The sequence below is a fragment of the Cupressus sempervirens genome, chromosome 1 (genome assembly GCF_028749045.1).
Source record: "Cupressus sempervirens isolate cs-2001-9-10 chromosome 1, ASM2874904v1, whole genome shotgun sequence".
Lineage (NCBI taxonomy): Eukaryota > Viridiplantae > Streptophyta > Pinopsida > Cupressales > Cupressaceae > Cupressus > Cupressus sempervirens.
The window spans coordinates 543,955,849-543,974,691 of record NC_143118.1 but is presented as its reverse complement, the minus strand read 5'-3'; the positions used below and the strand labels follow the sequence as shown (position 1 = coordinate 543,974,691).

Here is an 18,843-nt window from a genome sequence, read left to right as displayed (position 1 = left end):
GAATGATGCCTAATGAGCCTATGATTCTTATGCATCTTATTTGACTTGTCATTGCATCCCTTTACCATTTCATATGCTTTTCTTGCCTGTCCATTGTTTCTTTGTTGATACAGTTCCTTATAGAGAAGCATCGTTTGCAGGTGTTCCTAACAGAAATTGGTTCAAGATTTGTTCCTTTGCCCGAAGAGAGACTGCTTGCTGTAGTGCATGCATTGCTGCACCGATGCTACAAGTATCCTACCGCTACAACAGCAGAGGTTCCACAGTCACTCAAGAAAGAGCTTTCAGGTGTTTGCAGAGCTTGCTTTTCAGCAGACACTGTAAACAAACATGTTGAATTTGTGAATGAGTACAAACGGGAATTTGAACGTGATCTTGATCCTGATAGTACACAATCATTCCCATCTACACTTTCTGAGTTGACTGAGCGTTTGAAACATTGGAAGAATGTTCTACAAGGAAATGTGGAAGACAGATTTCCTGCTATCTTAAAATTAGAGGAGGAAAGCAGGGCTCTTCGTGAGTTTCATGTTGTTGATGTGGAAGTTCCAGGACAGTACTTCACTGATCAGGTGGGTATCTCCTATTTATGCTAAAGCTTCTTGAAAAATGTGTGGGACATTTATATTATGCAATTGCAATGTTCTTATTTTTCATTTAGCATAAAAAATAAATTTCATTTTTTTTAATGTGGGAAGGTTTTAGCATTGTATGAATGAACACTAAAAAATAGGGGTAAGTGAAGTTTCAAATTTCAATCCCAATCAAAATTCATTGGAAGTTTGTTTGCATTCTAAAAAACTGGAACATGGTCAACGCTGTACACATCGAAACACACACTTATGGTTGTTTTTCTGGGTTCTTGGTTACTTTTACTTATTGCTGTCAATATATTTGCAGGAGATTGCACCTGACCATACGGTAAAGTTGGATAGGATTGGTGCGGATGTGCCTATAGTACGTCGGCATGGTAGCAGCTTCCGTAGATTGATTATAGTCGGCTCGGATGGTTCACAAAAACATTTTCTTGTTCAGACTTCACTAACTCCCAGTGCCAGGAGTGATGAGCGAATGGTGCAGTTATTTCGTGTCTTAAACAGGTTATTTGACAAACATAAGGAGTCAAGACGCAGGCACCTTGCATTTCATACACCGGTCATTATACCTGTCTGGCCACAGGTGCCTCTTGTTTCCTTCCCCTTTACACCTAATGGTCAACTTTAGATCCTAATTGTACGGCATTACTTGATTATTTTAATCTTTTTGCCAGCAAGACAAGCAAGTTTTAAGATCAAGCCTTAATACTATCTAAAATTTTTAAGATTTAATTTGGAGATTATATTCTAGTTATATAACAAAATAGCTAAACATAATTTTGTTTTCCCCTTTAATCATTATTAGGTTGAAATGTTTGTTGCTAACTTTCCCATAGTTTGTAGATGCAGATATGCATTCATTTTTTTTATTGCTTGTTGGCATAGTCAGAATTAGCCAGTACCATGACATAATTTGGAGACCTAGTTCTAGGGCACACAGGTTTGCCCGTGGTTGTATTAATTATTTCTACTAAAATATCATGTTTATGTAACATCACGTTTTTCCAGCATTAAGTAGCAACTATCATATCATTGAACACAGTTACTTTTCCATATTCATGAGCATGAAAAGGCATTGTACATATCATGAACACAGTAATAAAAGCTATTGTACATGTTCATATGAAAGAGATCAACAATTATAACAGATCAACTGAATTACCTTAACTAACAATTGAAAGAGCATTTAACCAACAAAAGCAATATATTTAGCTGCCATCATAACTAACCATTGCTTAATGAAAAGAGAGATCACTTCCTACTAACAAAGATACATTACTTTTCATAATCACACGACAACAGTTTTACAACTACTTTGCATATTTAGATGGAAGAGAATCAACATCTATAATAGTATAACTGAAAAGAAAATAGCTGATTTAACGATATTAACCACCCAACTTCAATTTGTATTGGCAAATTCATAAAAGTAAAATACCTGTTACTAGAAGATATTTGATTGCAAATTATATCTCTGTTTTGAGTAAGCCTTGGCATTAGATGGAGAGGAGAGGCATTGTCAGGGGCCTAACCTCCCAACCGGGGACCCTTAAGTATCCCCACACAATGCCAACTGATAAAGGCCCTCCTTACCCGGTAATAGGCATGGGACAACTTGTCTTGCCACTGAGCATCTTGGTGTTAGATTGTCAACGCACCGCTCGACTAGACATCAAGAATTGTACCATTTGGTCACCATGAGCTGACTTAGTCAATGTTTGATTTGTTTATCATTTGTTTATTTTGTTTCTGATTTCTTGTCTTATCTTGCAAGTGTAACCCACTATTCATTTGCTATCAACCCACACACTTCATCTCGACCTTGCTGGTCTTCCTGGATGAATCCTGGTGTGGTTGCTTGTAGCATTGATCAATCTTATTGTAATCACAGTTTGAACTCTCTGCCTGATCTGGGCTTATAACAGTCATTCCCAAGTAAATCTTTAAGTTTTTATAACAATTGTTCAACTCTATAAGTGCCTTCTTTATCTTGAAGGCATACAAAATAAATGCCTCTGTATATGTCTGTATTGGATTTAAAATCCTTCCAATCAACCAACAAGTTTTGAAACAAAATATAATGTCGTAAAGGTAGTGTAACATACAGGCTTCTTATGCAATGATATTACAAATCTGCGGTACAGTAAAATGGCTTATCCTTTGGTGCCATGCTCTAACTATATTTTCTAGGAAAAACTCCATCTACATTCAGCCAAGATATCAGAGCTTATCATATAGAACTTTGAAATGAGAAATGTGGAAGAATGTATGGCCTGGGAGAGAATTATCTCCTTCCTGCCTTATTGGTGGAGATTGAACAATCAATAATGGGTTACGACAATCGCCAAGCTTGCAATATATGCACTTTGAGAAATATGATTCACGATTCTATATCTAATAGTTGGCTATGAAAATCCAATGCTTATACAGGGCACTAAAGGAATAGTGATAGCTGGTGCAAGTAAACTCACTTGAAAATATGTGCGGCTCAATGCTACTATTGACAGTAGAAAGCAGAGAGAGAATAGTTGAAAAATAAAACCAAGAGCAGGGCTCGCAGGTGAGAGAAGAGTCTGCTTGAAATACATGCGCACATGATAAGCTTGTCTCTTGCAACCGCATGAGCAAGAAGAAAATGTGGCGCCAAAATATGTTACATTCAAGAAACATACAAGGTGGCCGATAAAGTAGTGGCTCCAAAATAAAATAGGCCACTGAAAATGAAATGGGCCAATGGCACAAATATAATTATAATATATTTCTGCCTTTTTCTATTTTTCGTACTCACAACCATTACGGCTTCACCAGATGAAGGTTCTTCATTCTTTCTTCTCATGTCTTCACCGAGTAGAGTAGCTGTAACCTTGTCAAACACCAACTTTTTCTTGCTGGATACCAAAGTACTAATCACTGTCACAACTCCATCCCAGCTGCTCGGTAAGAAACATAACTAGAGAACAACTTTGTTTTCATCATCTTGTGCCATGCCCACCAAATTAGCTTAGGTTATCAATTTATTAAGCTTGTTGAGGTGGTTTGCCATGATTCCACCTTCCTTCATCTTGATACCTTATTTGCCGCTGATGCCATTGCATATGTGGCTGTAAGCTTGTCCCATACCGCCTTTCTTGTTGTTTCAGCTGCTGCATTAAAAATGACATTTTCAAATAAGGAAAGAAAAGTTGTTGGCCTCGCCTTCTTGATCCAAATTAAAAATTCTGATTACAATACCTGGGGCAGAGCCTGTGGTATTGTGATTTAATTGAAAACAACTAAAAAGCAACAATAGATTTTTTCAAGCCAAAAAGTGATCAATTCAATTCGAAAATAGAGTTTATACAAGTTTGATGGATCCCAAGGGTCACCACTATCCCTTGGAAATGAAAATGAAAACTCCACAAGCTATTTAATAACAAAATAAAATCTAAAAACTACAAAAAATTATGTAAAATACTAAAAAATTACGTCTACTTGTAGAAGTCATTACTTTCTACTTGTAGCTCGAAATCACGAACGGTCAGAATTTCTGGAAAGATCTTCAAAAATTCTACATTTACTTCCCGAAGGTTTAAGCATAGCTACACCTTCTTGGCATTGCTGAAGCCCAGAAATGCCCTGAAGGCCTCCGAAAATGTGAAATACTAAAACATAGAAAATACTGAAAAAATAGATTTCGGTATTTTTCCATTTTTTCATGTGCCAACATCCTCTGCATCTTCCTAGACCATGTTTTGATCACTTCTTGTCCAAAATTTCCCAATCTTCATCTTTCAGTGATGTTGGCTTCTTTACTTTCCTCTCCAAAGAAAGCGAAAGATCTTGCTTAATCAATAGTGACTTCATTTGTTCTTTCCATAGAGCAAAACTCTTGCTTGAGAATTTCTCTGCCTTTGACTTCTCCATAATTCTAGAAGTTCTTCAACGATTTTCTATCAGCTTCACCCAAATCAGCAACTCATGAATCTGCTATGTCTACAGGATTTCAATTCGCAGATGCATAACCAGATTTCCTTATTCTAAGCTGAAGATAGAGTGGAAGATGTACCTGATGTAGAGAATTACAAAGCAACTGTAACTGAAGAGGAATGCAAAGAGGCAACAGGAGCAGAGAAGGTGCAAATGAAGCCAATTGAATTAGATAGAGAAGAGATTCTGAATGGAATGGCTTTTGGTGATGATTAGAAGGAAAATGAGATAAGAGCAGAATTAGATCCTTCTAGTGAGCAGAAAGATGAGGAAGAGTTGAGCCGATTGCACTAGCAAGAGACAAAGCAGTCAGTGGCTACAGTAGTTGGAAAGGACATCGGTGATGTGTAAATACAAGGTTCAATTAAATTGGATACTCTCAGTAAAAATTAGTTTATGGGACTTTCTACAATGGTTCATGCTAAAGCAAGAGAGTGTATCTTGAAGACTAATAAGAAGGGGAATACACTTTTATCTAGGGCAACAAATCAGAACTCTTGAGACTGAAGGGTGAGAATGAAGGGAAGAATCGGTGAACTGATGGACCTGTTAGTCCCAAAGTTAGACATCTTGATAAGAGGCTTGGAGGAAGCAGTTGAGACATATGAACACCCTGATCCCACCTAATTTGATTGAGGCAGAGAAATCAACATATTGTAGCATGCGGAAAGATTTAGATTGGTGAAATCATTAAGAAAAGTTGGGATGTGTATTTTGCAGCTTTGAGCAACAATCTCTTTGAAATTTTCCAACTTTTGTAATTATATTTTGCATACCTATGTAGATGAGCAAATGATACATGATTTTGGTAAATAGATATTTTTGGTGATGCCAACCTTTGCCATTGATATCAAAGGGGGAGAGATTTGGGTGAAAAATGAGCTACGTAGCTTAGGGGGGCACAATTCTTTGTTGAGATCTATCTTTTTTGAATTTAGTATTTTGCTTGTGCACTTATTTTTCACTAGGTGTTGCCATCAATGCCAAAGGGGGAGATTGTTGGCAAGAGACACTGCAATGGATGATCTGAATGTTATCGTTGATGAAAACTATACTTTATTCTATTGGCCACTTAACAGTTTTTGGATGTACCAAAGGTTAGCATGGAAAGTCGGCTTAGTATGGAAAAACCGGCAGGATATTGAGTCAATAAGTAGATCGGTATGGACAAATACTGAAGCATTTTGTGTTGCACAGTTAGGGAATATTTCTGTAGATTATGTTGCACCTATCTCTATGATTACACTTGTTTATGTCATATTTTGATCAAATTATGAAGATTTGAGTATTGGGTTGACAACGAACAATGTGGAGCACTGACATTTACTTGTTGGATCTATCAATGACCCTAACACAGTGATCTGATCAATTTGATAGTTATTCTTGATAGAGCCGACATTGTTGATGATATATATGTTTTTGGTTGAGTTTAGTATGAAGATTAAATTATTGTAATTGTCGATGTTCTACATGCTATCTATTCTACATGCTATCTATTTTATTGTTAAAGCCAACTTGATGGAGTTTGTTTTTGAGATCGGTTATATGGGATTGAGTTTTTGAGTTGCTTGATAAGCAATGAGCTGAGCAAACTATATGATGTGATGTTGACTTGCTGTATGTGCGAAGAGGCAGATTATTAAGGTCAGATTGGTGATACTATACTTACGTGGAATTGTTCTAGCCGAAAGTTACCAGTTCGGGTTCAGGAAAAGTTCCTGAAACGAAAACCCAGTAGATGGGTTTGTATTTTTGTTTTTCATTATGGTTTGTATGGGGGGTTTGTGTGTGTGTGTCTATATATATACATATATTTTATATATAGCTCACTTCAAACTTGCAAGATGGAGAGCAAATGTGAAATGAAATTTCATATGGGGGCCGTTTTAGGGTTAGAAGGAAAAAAAAAAAAAAAATTCTGTTTTAAATGTTTTATTTGGCCACAGGTCTGTCAAGGACCTTGCCCGGAACCGGCAAGGACCCCCATGCAAACCCGAATTGGGTTCGCACCTGGACCTGGTCAGAGTGTCTAGGGTGAACCTGGTAACTAAGGTTCTAGCATAGCTGATGCTATTTCTCAATTCATATTTGGATTAAAGCCAACTCTTTTGTATCTGAGCAGTGTGCTCTAGTCTATAACCCTGAATGCATGTGCATTCCTCTTATCGTACTGAACCTTTAACAAGGTTATTACTTCCAGAGAGTAATTATTTGCCGGTTATATCCCCTTCATGGTTTTTTCTTCTAACCAGGTTTCCATGCTAAAATCATGGTGTCATGAGCATGTGGATGTTTACTTTCTGTTGCTGTTTACTTTCCACTGTAACTGATTTATGATTTTGCAATCAGTTAAAGAAGGTTAAAGAGTTATGAATACCATTCCCGCCCTCCCCCACACATTGTTGCTCAATACCAATAGGGCGAACATTCTTAGTTTTTACCAAGTATACAAATAGAATCACCTGCTTTTTATGTGGGATGTTTTTTTGGGTAGAGTATCAAATACACCCCTTTTGAAGATTACGAAAGCTGAACAGAACAGAAAAACACAAACAGATTTGTATTTGTAAATATGGATTTTTAATATTTACATCTCATGCAAAAAAATAAAAAATCCCAGAAAATTCAAAAGATATGAACAGGATTGACAACCCTCATTGTCACATGACATTAAAGTCTTTCTCGAATGACAGGCATGTCAACTTGATGACCAATGGTCTATTGAGAGAATTTAATTTTCAACAGAGCGACCATTCTTGGGTTTTGCCATGTATACAAATACAATCACCTCCTTTTCATGTGGGATGTTTTTTGGGTACAGTAGCAAATACACAGCCCTTTTGAAGATTACAAAAGTTGAAAAGTACAGAAAAGCACAAACAGGTTTGTATTTGTAAATATGAATGTTTAATATTTATATCTCATGCAAAAAAATTAAAAACCCCAACAAATTCAAAAGATATGAACAGGATTGACAACCCTCATTGCTGTACGACATTGAAGTCTTTCTCAAATGACAGGTATGTCCCTTGATGACTGTTAGTGTATCAGACTGTATGTGAAATGATATTCTGAATAGATCCTCAAGATAAGAAATGATTATAATACTGAAAGATGATCAAGGAATGCAGAGAAACAATGTTTATGTTATATACCCTGATGTGCACTGAAGACTTAGTAATTTATGTGTTCATCGTGCTTAGTAATCAGCAGAGGTCAAATATTTATATACGGGAGGGCAGACCATGAGTCACGACCGATAGGCATGACTCATGCTTGAGTCACGTCTATTGGGTGTGACACTATAGTCACCCCCGATACCCATTTCAATGCCGACGGGATAAATATGAACCGGCAGGAATATTAACAAGGCAGTTTATAACATTAATCTTATTCATATACTTTTGTAATTTAATTTGCATGTGTGTGTGTGTGTGTGAGATTATATTTGAATATCTAAACATATAAGAATAGCATAAATATCCACACAAGATTCATTAATAAATCTTTATAATTTATGTTCAACTAATCTATACATTAACACTCCCTCTTAGATTAGTAGGATAAACACACAAAATAAGTCCTTGATCAAAAGACTTCTTTATACAATGTTAGATAAGGGTCGATTCAACAACGAAATGATATTCATCAGCTTATATTTGACATTATATAATATGAGAGTTGGCTTATCAAAATATCAATAACATGATATTCACCAAGCTTTCTAGAGTAATGGCCTATCAGAACATCAACTGAATGATGTTTACCAAGTATTTAGTGTGGTATTGGCCTATTAGAATATCAGGGCAAGATATTCACCAAGTACCGAAAAATATATCTATACAAGCAACTTGTAGATAATCAAATTAATGATATCAAACGCCTAGTTGTTGATTTATAAGATAAGGCCTTTACATGAAACAATTACACAAAATGAATCATGCTACAAGTTATTGTAAGGACGTCACTTTACAACAACTTCTCCTAATACAAGTGAAATCTTTTTGAAGTCATCACTTCTTAATGATTAACATAGGTTTTATAAATTTATAATATATTTAATGTACAATAATCAATTTCTCTGAGACATTTCCTTAGATTTTACAATCATACCAAGTTCTTTACGAAAATACTCCACCTTTGTCTTAGCAAGTGGTTTGGTAAGAGTGTTTGCAATTTGATCCTCTGTACTAATATATTCCAACTTGATTACATCCTTCTCAACCATGTCTCGAACATAGTGGTATGGTATCTCGATGTGTTTTAATCTGTTATGAAAACACTGGATTAAGAGATAGCTTGATGTAGCTCTGGTTATCACAATAAATAGTAGTAGGTGGAGTGGCTTTCCAAATAATCCAAATAGAACTTTTCTCAACCATATAGCTTCTCTTGGTCCCATCGATGCAGCTATGTACTCGGCTTCTGTAGAACTCTGCGCTATTGAAGATTGCTTTCGACTAAACCAAGATATCATTGCTAAACCCAAGGTAAAACAACATCCTAAAGTGCTCTTACGATTCTCTGAATTTCCTGCCCAATCAGAATCTACATATCCGCTTAGATTTAGTTTAGTTTTAGTGTATTTGAGATCATATCCAATTGTACCACTGAGATACCTGAGAATGTGTTTTGCTGCTACTAAATGAGTTTGTTTAGGTTCGCACATGAACTGACTGAGAACATTTACAGCATAACAAATGTCAGGCCTTGTGTTTACTAAATACATTAAAGAACCAATTATCTGTTGATATAGAGTAGGATCAACATTTTCAGAATCTTATGTTGCTTCTTTTAGTTTCTTGAGGTTTGTTTCCATAGGAGACTTCATTGCCTTGCTGTCCAACATGCCAAATCTTTTGAGTAGGTCCAAAGTATACTTCCCTTGATTTAAGAAGATTCCATTAGAATGCTACCATTCTTCTGGTCCCAAGAAGTAGTGCAATTTTCCGAAGTCTTTCATTTCAAATTCAGATATAAGATCCTGTTTACATTTTTCAATTAGATGATCTTCTCCTGTAATCAAAAGATCATCAACATATAAAACCATAATTAACATATCCCTCTATATTACCTTGTAATATGAATTTGGATCTGCAATGCTTTTAGAGAAATCAAGTTTAGTTAGATGATGATCTATCCGTTCATACCAAGCTCAGGGAGCTTGTTTAATCCATACAAAGCCTTTTTTAATTTGCATACATGAGATTGTTTATTGTGTACTTCAAATCCTTCTGGTTGTTCAAGATAAACTTTTTCTTCTATAGCACCATTAAAAAATGCAGTCTTTACATCCATTTAATGAATTTTCCATCCCTTGGATGTAGCAATGGCTAAAACAGTTCCGACAGAGGTATATCTGGCTACTGGAGCAAAAGTTTCCTCATAGTCTATTCCTTCCTTTTGAGAAAATCCTCTTGCTACAAACCTTGCTTTGTACTTGTTAATACTTCCATTTGCAGCATGTTTAATTTTAAATATCCATTTTGAGGAGACAGCTGATTTATTTTTGGGTCTAGGAACAATATCCCAAACATCATTTTTAAGTATGGAATTATATTCTTCTATCATGGCATCTTTCCAATTTGGATGTTCTATTGCTTTTTTAACATTAGATGGTTCAGATTTGGAGATTTCACTCATTAATGCAATGTAGCTAGAGTATATGTTAGGACATTTTCTTTCCCTAATGAAATATGAGGGGATGGAATTGTTCTCTTCAATTAGATTTCTGGCCAATAGTGGTCTTTTCTTTTCCTCAGAATTGTGAGTAATGTCCATGGGTTCAATTGATTTATCTTCCTCCATTAGAAACTCCCTCTCATTATCAGAGTTTTTTTCTTCCAGAGTTTCTTCTGAATTTGATTCATTTTTATCCTTAGATCTTTTGAAGGCCAAATCTTCATCAAATATTACATCTCAAATTAGTTTAATATTTCTTTGTCCAGGGATATAGATACGATAAGCTTTGGAAGTTTCACTGTATCCTACAAAGATTCCTTTCTTTCCTGAGGGCTCTAGTTTGGTTCTCCTCTCTTTAGGAATGTGTACATAGACAGGGCACAACCTTTACAGGTTCCTTCATGGTACGGATGAAGTGTAGGTAGACCCGTTACCATTTTTCCTAGAGAAGGTAATCCTTGAAAATGAAGATGACCTAGTCTCCTGTGCCAGATGTCATTTTCTTTGAAAGAACCATGAAGTAGAGCTGAATGAGTGTGAGAGTTAATTTGATAAAGACATCCATATCTGGAGCCAATCTTGTATGCATTTTTATGTTTGAATTCTTAGGCCAAGCTAAGTCCTTTCCTTCCATAAATGTAACTCTGAATCCTTCATCTTCAAGAGCAGAGATTGAAAGCAAGTTTCTTTTTATACCAGGTACATATAGTACCATAGTAAGTTCAATTGTTTTCCTTGATTTCAGATGAATAGTACATGTTCCTATTCCCATTAAGGGATAACCTGTATCATCTCCAATGGTTACTTCATCAACATAGTCTTCCTTGATAGAGTCAAACTATTCTTTAAAACCTATAATATGTCGGGAGGCTCCGCTATCAATACCCAAGTACTTGATCTGGTTGATGCTTCACTGGAGAGAGCTGAATAGAAGGCATTGTGTTCAAAATTTCCATTTGAGTTTTGAGTGGTTGCAAATGAATGTTGTTGCTTAATTCTATCAAGACATCTAGATGCCGGATGTCCAATTTTATCACATCTAAAACATTGCATTTTGAAGAAGTCAGGTTTCTTTCTCTTCCCATTGAATTCTCATTTCTTCTTATTTACTTGAGTAGAGAGAACTTGTAAATCTTCTTTTGAGGAGGAAACATTTTGGCCTCGAGCTACTTGCATACACTCTTCTTGTATGCAGTCAGCTTTAAGTCTTTCAAATTTAGGAAGTTTAGACCGAGAGCGTACCCCTTGTTTGAAAGTATCCCATGATGATGGAATGCCTTTTAGAGTCATTATTGTTAATTCCTTTCCATCATAGATGTGTCCTATTGAAGAAAGTTGATTTCGAAGTTCAGTTATTCTCATAAAGTATTAGGCAATTTTCTCTCCCTTATTCATTTTAATATTTGACATTCTGTCCTTTAATGTGATAATCCAAATAACATTATTTATCTCAAACATATTTCCAAGAGCATTGTACATCTCGTGCAGTGTCTAGTTCTGAGATTACAGGAAGTAGATGGGTTTTAACACCATCCACAATAAGCTTCATGGCTTTATTGTTGTCATTCTCCCATTTTTCCAGTTCATCATTTCCTTCGGGTGGTGGGTCAGAATTTTCAATGAACTTATTTAGGCCATGTTCTTTCAGTATGAGTTTTAGTCGAAGTTTCCAGCCTGCAAAATCTGAATCACCTTCTAATCTGTCTTCTAGCCTCATGCCGTTCACCATTTTAGAATAATATTTGACTAAAGTCTGATTTTCAGATCGCTTCTTTAAACCTGCTTTGATACCATGTTAGTGTATCAGACTGTATGTGAAATAATATTCTGAATAGATCCTCAAGATAAGAAATGATTATAATACTGAGAGATGATCAAGGAATGCAGAGAAACAATGTTTATGTTATATACGCTGATGTGCACTGAAGACTTAGTAATTTATGTGTTCATTGTGCTTAATAATCAGCATAGGTCAAATATTTGTATACAGGAGGGCAGACCATGAGTCACGACCGATAGGCGTGACACTATAGTCAGCCCCGATACCCATTTCAATGCCGACAGGATAAATATGAACCAGCAGGAATATTAACAAGGCAGTCGATAGCATTAATTTTATTCATATACGTTTGTAATTTAATCTGCACACACACACATGATTATATTTGAATATTTAAACATATAAGAATAACATAAATATCCACACAAGATTCATTAATAAATCTTAATAATCTATGTTCAACTAATCTATACATTAACAACGACCAGTGGTCAATTGAGAGAATATAATTTTCATGGCACTTCTCAGGAAGGTCATTAGATATCCCTTAAAGTTCAACAGGAATGACAAAATCATCCTGGTTTTAAAACTTGATAGTGCCGTGGTAGTAATGTGTCAGTAAGTTCAAGCTTAATATTTTTCTTTCTGTATTCTCATTTCCATCCTCTGTAACATTGAATTTTGTTTCTTCCAAGCCATTATAAATGTGCAAATATTAATTTCTGCCTTCCAAAATAAAAAATTACACATTCAGATAGCATTGGTTTGATTTGATTGCCTTGTTGACTAGGTTTTTAAATTACAAAAAATGCTTGGTGACATATTCAATGGCACAGTTAAAAATGGGTTTCCCAATACATATTAAAAGTAATAATATACCTGGGGTGCATGCAAACACAGGTGCCATTTTTGTGAACGTCAATCTGCTAGTTATATTTTTGAGGACTGCTAATACTGAAAGCAATGTGGTGTTGACTTTCAGATGCTCAAGTAACTTTTGCACTTGTGATGATGTTATAACGTGCAAATACTTGAGAGTTCTGTTTATAAGGTATATATTTGTTTGCATAGTCCATTTTTTGCTGAATTTCTTAAGTTGCATTTGTATTTAGGTTCGCATGGTGGAGGATGATCTGATGTATAGTACCTTTGGGGAAGTTTATGAAATCAACTGTGCTAGATACGGCCGCGAGGCTGATCTTCCAATCACCCACTTCAAGGAGCGTCTAAATCATGCTATTTTGAATCAGCTGCCACCTGAAGCTGTTGCAGAGTTACGACTCCATACATACAATGAGATAACACAAAATCTTGTCAGTGAGAATGTATTTTCTCAATATATGTATAAAACACTCCCAAGCTGTAATCATTTGTGGGCATTCAAAAAGCAGTTTGCTATTCAGTTAGCATTGTCAGGTTTCATGTCATATATGTTGCAAATTGGTGGACGTTCTCCAAACAAGATTCTGTTTGCAAAAAACACAGGGAAAGTGTTTCAAAATGATTTTCACCCTGGTACGTTGATCAGCTGTTACAGAAGAAAAATAATTTGATATTCCTTCATGGTTTATGACTTCTTTGATCTGACACAATTTGCATTTGCAGCTTACGATGCAAATGGTATGATAGAGTTTAATGAGCCAGTGCCCTTCCGGCTTACACGCAATTTACAAACTTTCTTTACACCTTTTGGTGTTGAAGGTCTATTTGTTTCTGCTATGTGTGCCGCTGCACAATCCATTGTTGCACCGAAGGTGGGTAATTGTGTCTATTTTTTAGATAGTGCATAAGTAAATAGGATGATTCTATCATATTTGACGTGCAGATATAAAATTTGAACAGTATTCAAAATATAAGGTTACTGATACAGGAATGATCTATCTTTTGTTGAAAATAGAATCAGCATGTAATTTGAACAGTATTCAAAATATAAGGTTACTGATACAGGAATGATCTATCTTTTGTTGAAAATAGAATCAGCATGTTCAACACCAGTTGGCAATGTTCTTCAGAGATGAACTTTTATCATGGTCCTGGAGAAGAGCACCTGGAATGCCTTCAGCACCAGCAGCAGCGGGAGGCATCAGTCCTGTAGAATTTGAGCAAAAAGTGAAAACAAATGTGGAGCAAGTCATAGGCCGTGTCAAATTAATTGCTCCACAGTGCTTCCCAGAAGAGGTTCTTTATTTGACACCTATCCTAAAAGACCCTATTTTAAAATGAATTTTCATCTTTGAAATCCTCATATTTCTCATCTCATTTGTTTACCATTTCAGGAGGAGAGTGCGACTGAACCTCCACAATCTGTACAACGGGGTGTCACAGAGCTAGTTGATGCGGCTTTGCGGCCAAAGAGTCTCTGTATGATGGATCCAACATGGCATCCTTGGTTCTGATAAAGTGTATAGTGTTTTCTTCTTAACAAATTACATTGTCAGGTCCCATCCTTGTTCTCATTGGGTGCTCCAATTTATCAGGCTGGGATGAAAGTTTTTGCATTTTGCGTCCAGCGTTTTCTGTATTAATACTGTTTCAAATTCCACTTCATTAAACAATTTTCTGTATTTTACTTGTAAATAGTGTTTCCGAATGATTCATTGTATATTTTTACAAGGATGTTGACTGAAATATTTCTTTCGACCAAATCTTTGTATTTATAAAATAAGTATCATGTCTGATCTGCCTGGGCATACTACGCCTTCATTTGAAAATTTGTAAGATAATCTAGACATGATGCAGTTGTACATCTACATTTTTTTCTATCTCGTTATATTGAAATTGATTCATCCTGGTGGGCTTCTGAATGTTATATGATAAAAATGAAAAAGTGAACCATTGGCTTATTTCTTGTCTTTTGGCCAATGTAGAATATGAGTAAGAGCACTTTGGAAGGTGGGTGCCTGGATTGGAATACCTCTTACCATCTTCCAATGTGGTACTGTTACAATGTCTTGTGAAACTTACAAACTATTCTTGGTCTTTCAATTGTTGAAAATGTGGTGCAAAACCCATCAGTGAACAAACAGAAATCCCAGTGAACAAACCAAGGTCGAGAAGGCATTTCTTTCACAGAGAATAAGTGATTAAGACTGTGATTTTGGTTTGGGGAGTAAGGGAAATCAGAAAAAGACTGCCATAGAAATTTGAAAAAACAGAGCACTATTTTTTGTAAAAAATACATAAATTGAAAGAAAAAAAAGACAACTGCAGCATTGCATAAAAACATCAGAAAAAGACTGCCATAGAAATTTGAAAAAACAAAGCACTCTTTTTTTTAAAAATACAAGAAATATAGGAAAAAAGAAAACTGGGGCATTTTTGGAACATTGTAGAAAAACATCAGAAGGTGAAGCAAACAGCTTTTTTCAAAATACTTATTTTAAGATGTAGATGACCAAAATTCTTTGGGTAAATCCAAATCTCTGAAATTTTTATCCATAATTTATTAGAAAACACCTGATCATTATTTTAATGCTGACCATCCCCTGCTAGTTTCACCTAACTTCTAATTAACTAACTCATATGAACTGCAGTGTTAGAATCAATAACCCACACCCGTTTCCTGTGCTGTTTAAGGTTTTAAAGTTCTGCTTTTTCTATGCATCTCTTTTGGGCCCATGTTTACATTTAGAGACAAATTAATGAAAGCCAGATTGCACATTCAGATTTATCTTGGAAGTTGAAGTTTTAAATAAAGATTCCATGAAGATTTGTTAATGGTTGTAGCTTCGATCGGATGATTCAGAATCGATGAATTCAAATGTTTGAATGACCTATCAGCCATAAACATTTGATATCTAACCTACACTATCATTGTCATGGGGCTTGATTTAGCTCATGCCTAGGACGAGCCTTCCCCCTTAGAAATCCAATCATGTGCGACACTGGCGATCCCTTTTGGTGGCTCCCATCATGGTTGAGCCATTTTCTTTCACCTAGACTATGCCTTACGTCAAACTTCATCAAGTGCCCACACACTCAATTGCATGACATTCACTCCTGCAGAACAGAAGTGCACGTTGTACCTCCATGGTTCTAACTCCTTTGGTGCACCTTGCATGGATCCTCGAGCTCCAAGCTCTTCTTCTGTTCAACCTATGTTGAACCCCTAACTTAGCCCTTCATGTCTTCACCTCAACGTCCCCCATAAGACAACATGCTACCAGCAATGGCCAAATGTGATCTCAAGTCCTCGAGTCTTGTGATCACCCTTAATCTCCCATACACCCCTCCTTGAGTGCTCGAAAACTACCAAAGCTCCCCCTTGCTCAACTATGCATGCTACCTAAGCAATGGATTGCACTACTGCATCAAGATTCATCATGACTCGCTTATTGAACAATGCCTCCACCTTGAGTGACTTAGACCATTTAGTCCTCCTTTGCTTCTGACGCATACTGCCAAAGCATGCTTGACACTACCGAAGTGCCTTAGAACATCCTTGGAGTCCTCAAGTCCAATCTTGCATGCTACCATAGCACGACCAATGTCTCCACAACTTAACTTCTCTTGTTGGTCTCCTCCAGCTTGCCATGAACCTTGACGCAACAACTTGTTCCTCACAGAACCGTTGACTCGCTTAGCCAAGATTGAATCCAAACACTAAGTGAGAACAACCTCGACACCATGTATTTGTCTCCATGCCTTGTTGGTGAACCCTTGTTACTCAAGCATCCTTTGCATTAAAACCAATACCCATGCACACTCACAATCTTACTCACTTGGATTCCTTTGCAACGCATACCTACGTGAGTACAATACTCTTGTTCCATGATCTACCCAATGCCTTGCGTGCTGTACTCCCTTTCCGACTCGACTATTCCACCATAGTATTACCTATGGACCAGTTCACTCATTTCAGTCATGCACGACAAGTCACCTCTTCTTGACATCCGTTATAACTCACATCTTTGAGTCATGCCCCACTCAAATCATCTCTTTAGTCCCTTGACATGGATCAGCCTCATGACTCGGCTCACCTTGAGTACTCCTTCAAAACATCATATCCCATTGGTCATATTGGACCACCAAAGCCTTGGAGATACTTCATCCCAATGCATATCCAATTTACCAGGTAACTTTGATGTGAACTTAGGGTGACACACCTTCCAAACCACCATGCATAGATAACTACCTTTGCAACACTTCCTCACATAGCTTACCATAAGGCTCCTACTTGGACAAACCATTTGCCCTTTGCCACAGAACTAGGTACTTCATTTTCCTAGCTTTCATACCTTAGTCAACTCACCTTTAGTCATCACTGGTATTGGCTCAGTTACTCCACTTTACTCAGATAGGGACCTTAAGCCTTGCATCCACCGACAAACCTTATCACCATGGTAAGGCAAAGTTACTCTTCTTCACTCCTAATACTATGCGTCACCTTTGCTTCACTTCGAGACTTAGAGGGAAGGACTACTCTGCATCTTCCTTTTCAAGGGAGGTAGCCGCCTTTGATGCACATCGACACATACCCTTCATGATTACACCTCATCTCGACGCCATGCCTTGCCTACACCGCAACCATGCTAGTGGGAACATCACATAGCACAATTCGAAGATAACACCTCAGATTTGTTTGACAACGAGATCCTACGCTACAACTATGCGTGCCCAACACATGACATAGCACCATCAAATACTCCTTAGATTGACACAAGACCTCACCTACACCATACCTATGTGCACCCAACTTTGTCACACAAGCCCAATGGATACTCCTCAGATCGACATAAGGCCTCAACTACAACAATCGATAACGCCATACAATTATTATCGTGGAATATTAGTATTATATATAATAATAATAATATCATGATAATACTTTAAGCAAATATTATTTAATAACTAATGAGAGTTAAAGAGACATGTCTCTTAATATTATACATATGTTCATTGTGAAGGTAACTTGAAACACTAAACAATTAGTAAGTGCTATTACAAGTTATAGCAGTTTTAAACTTTAATATGGTATGAGAGCAAGATTGAATCCTAGATTACTACCATGTTTTGGCTTTTTACAAACATAAGGCTCCGAATTAAATGACAGAGATTAGTGCAATGGGTATATGTATGGAGATATTGGTAATCAGTGAAAGTGTTAATGGGTGTTCACTATAATCTTGGAACACATTTATTATATTGAGCGCTGGTAAATGAAAGTGTTGGACAAAGTAGCAATCGTTGGTTGACCGTGTATAACTTCATATATCTTTGAAGTTGAATCACATCTATTATATCAACAAAATCCATGCAAAACCTTGAAGACTTATTGAACAAATTTGTTCATTGCCACAAACTTCCTAGTATCAGTTGTTGGTATTACGTATAGATTGGGTTTATGATAGAAGTGTCATGAGACGACTAAAGGAGAATAATTAATTATTGAGAATAATTGAGATTGTTGCATCTGCATATGTAAATTAGGGCATTGATAACACCAGTAGTTTTGGATGTTGGATGATCTTACAATTTTCGAAAGTCGAATGTGAATGAAATAGTTGTCGCAAAATAGTTGAAGTGCTATACTTTTTGCTAAAATATTGCAATACAAGGACATTAATATTAGATGCAAGTCGTATTTATATAGCGTGCGAATCATAAAGTATTAACCAATAAAGTTATATTGAGAACAATAAAGCCTTTATTTCATATCATTTATTGGGATTTAAGAATTTGATTTGAACAAACATCACAATCAACACTTTTCATTAAAGGAGGAGCCCTAATTGTTCATCCAAGTATCACATAACCATATCCCTAGTACTGTATAAAACTATAGCGAGATCACTAAGAGAAGTGAATAGCACATTGACG

At 36.3% G+C, this 18,843-nt stretch overlaps 1 protein-coding gene across 2 annotated transcripts in view; it reads left to right on the top strand.

Moving 5' to 3' along the window:
- LOC149578610 (uncharacterized) overlaps nt 1-14,813 on the top strand; it is a 153,090-nt gene extending 138,277 nt beyond the window's left edge. For both annotated transcript variants that reach the window (XM_089830182.1, XM_089830179.1), the window contains 6 exons: nt 141-572; nt 901-1,179; nt 13,137-13,539; nt 13,630-13,778; nt 13,999-14,202; nt 14,301-14,813. In XM_089830182.1, the coding sequence (XP_089686308.1) occupies nt 141-572; nt 901-1,179; nt 13,137-13,539; nt 13,630-13,778; nt 13,999-14,202; nt 14,301-14,420 (1,587 nt within the window). In that variant the 3' untranslated portion in view covers nt 14,421-14,813. The remainder of the gene's footprint in view (nt 1-140; nt 573-900; nt 1,180-13,136; nt 13,540-13,629; nt 13,779-13,998; nt 14,203-14,300) is intronic.
- The last annotated feature ends 4,030 nt before the right edge of the window (nt 14,814-18,843 follow it).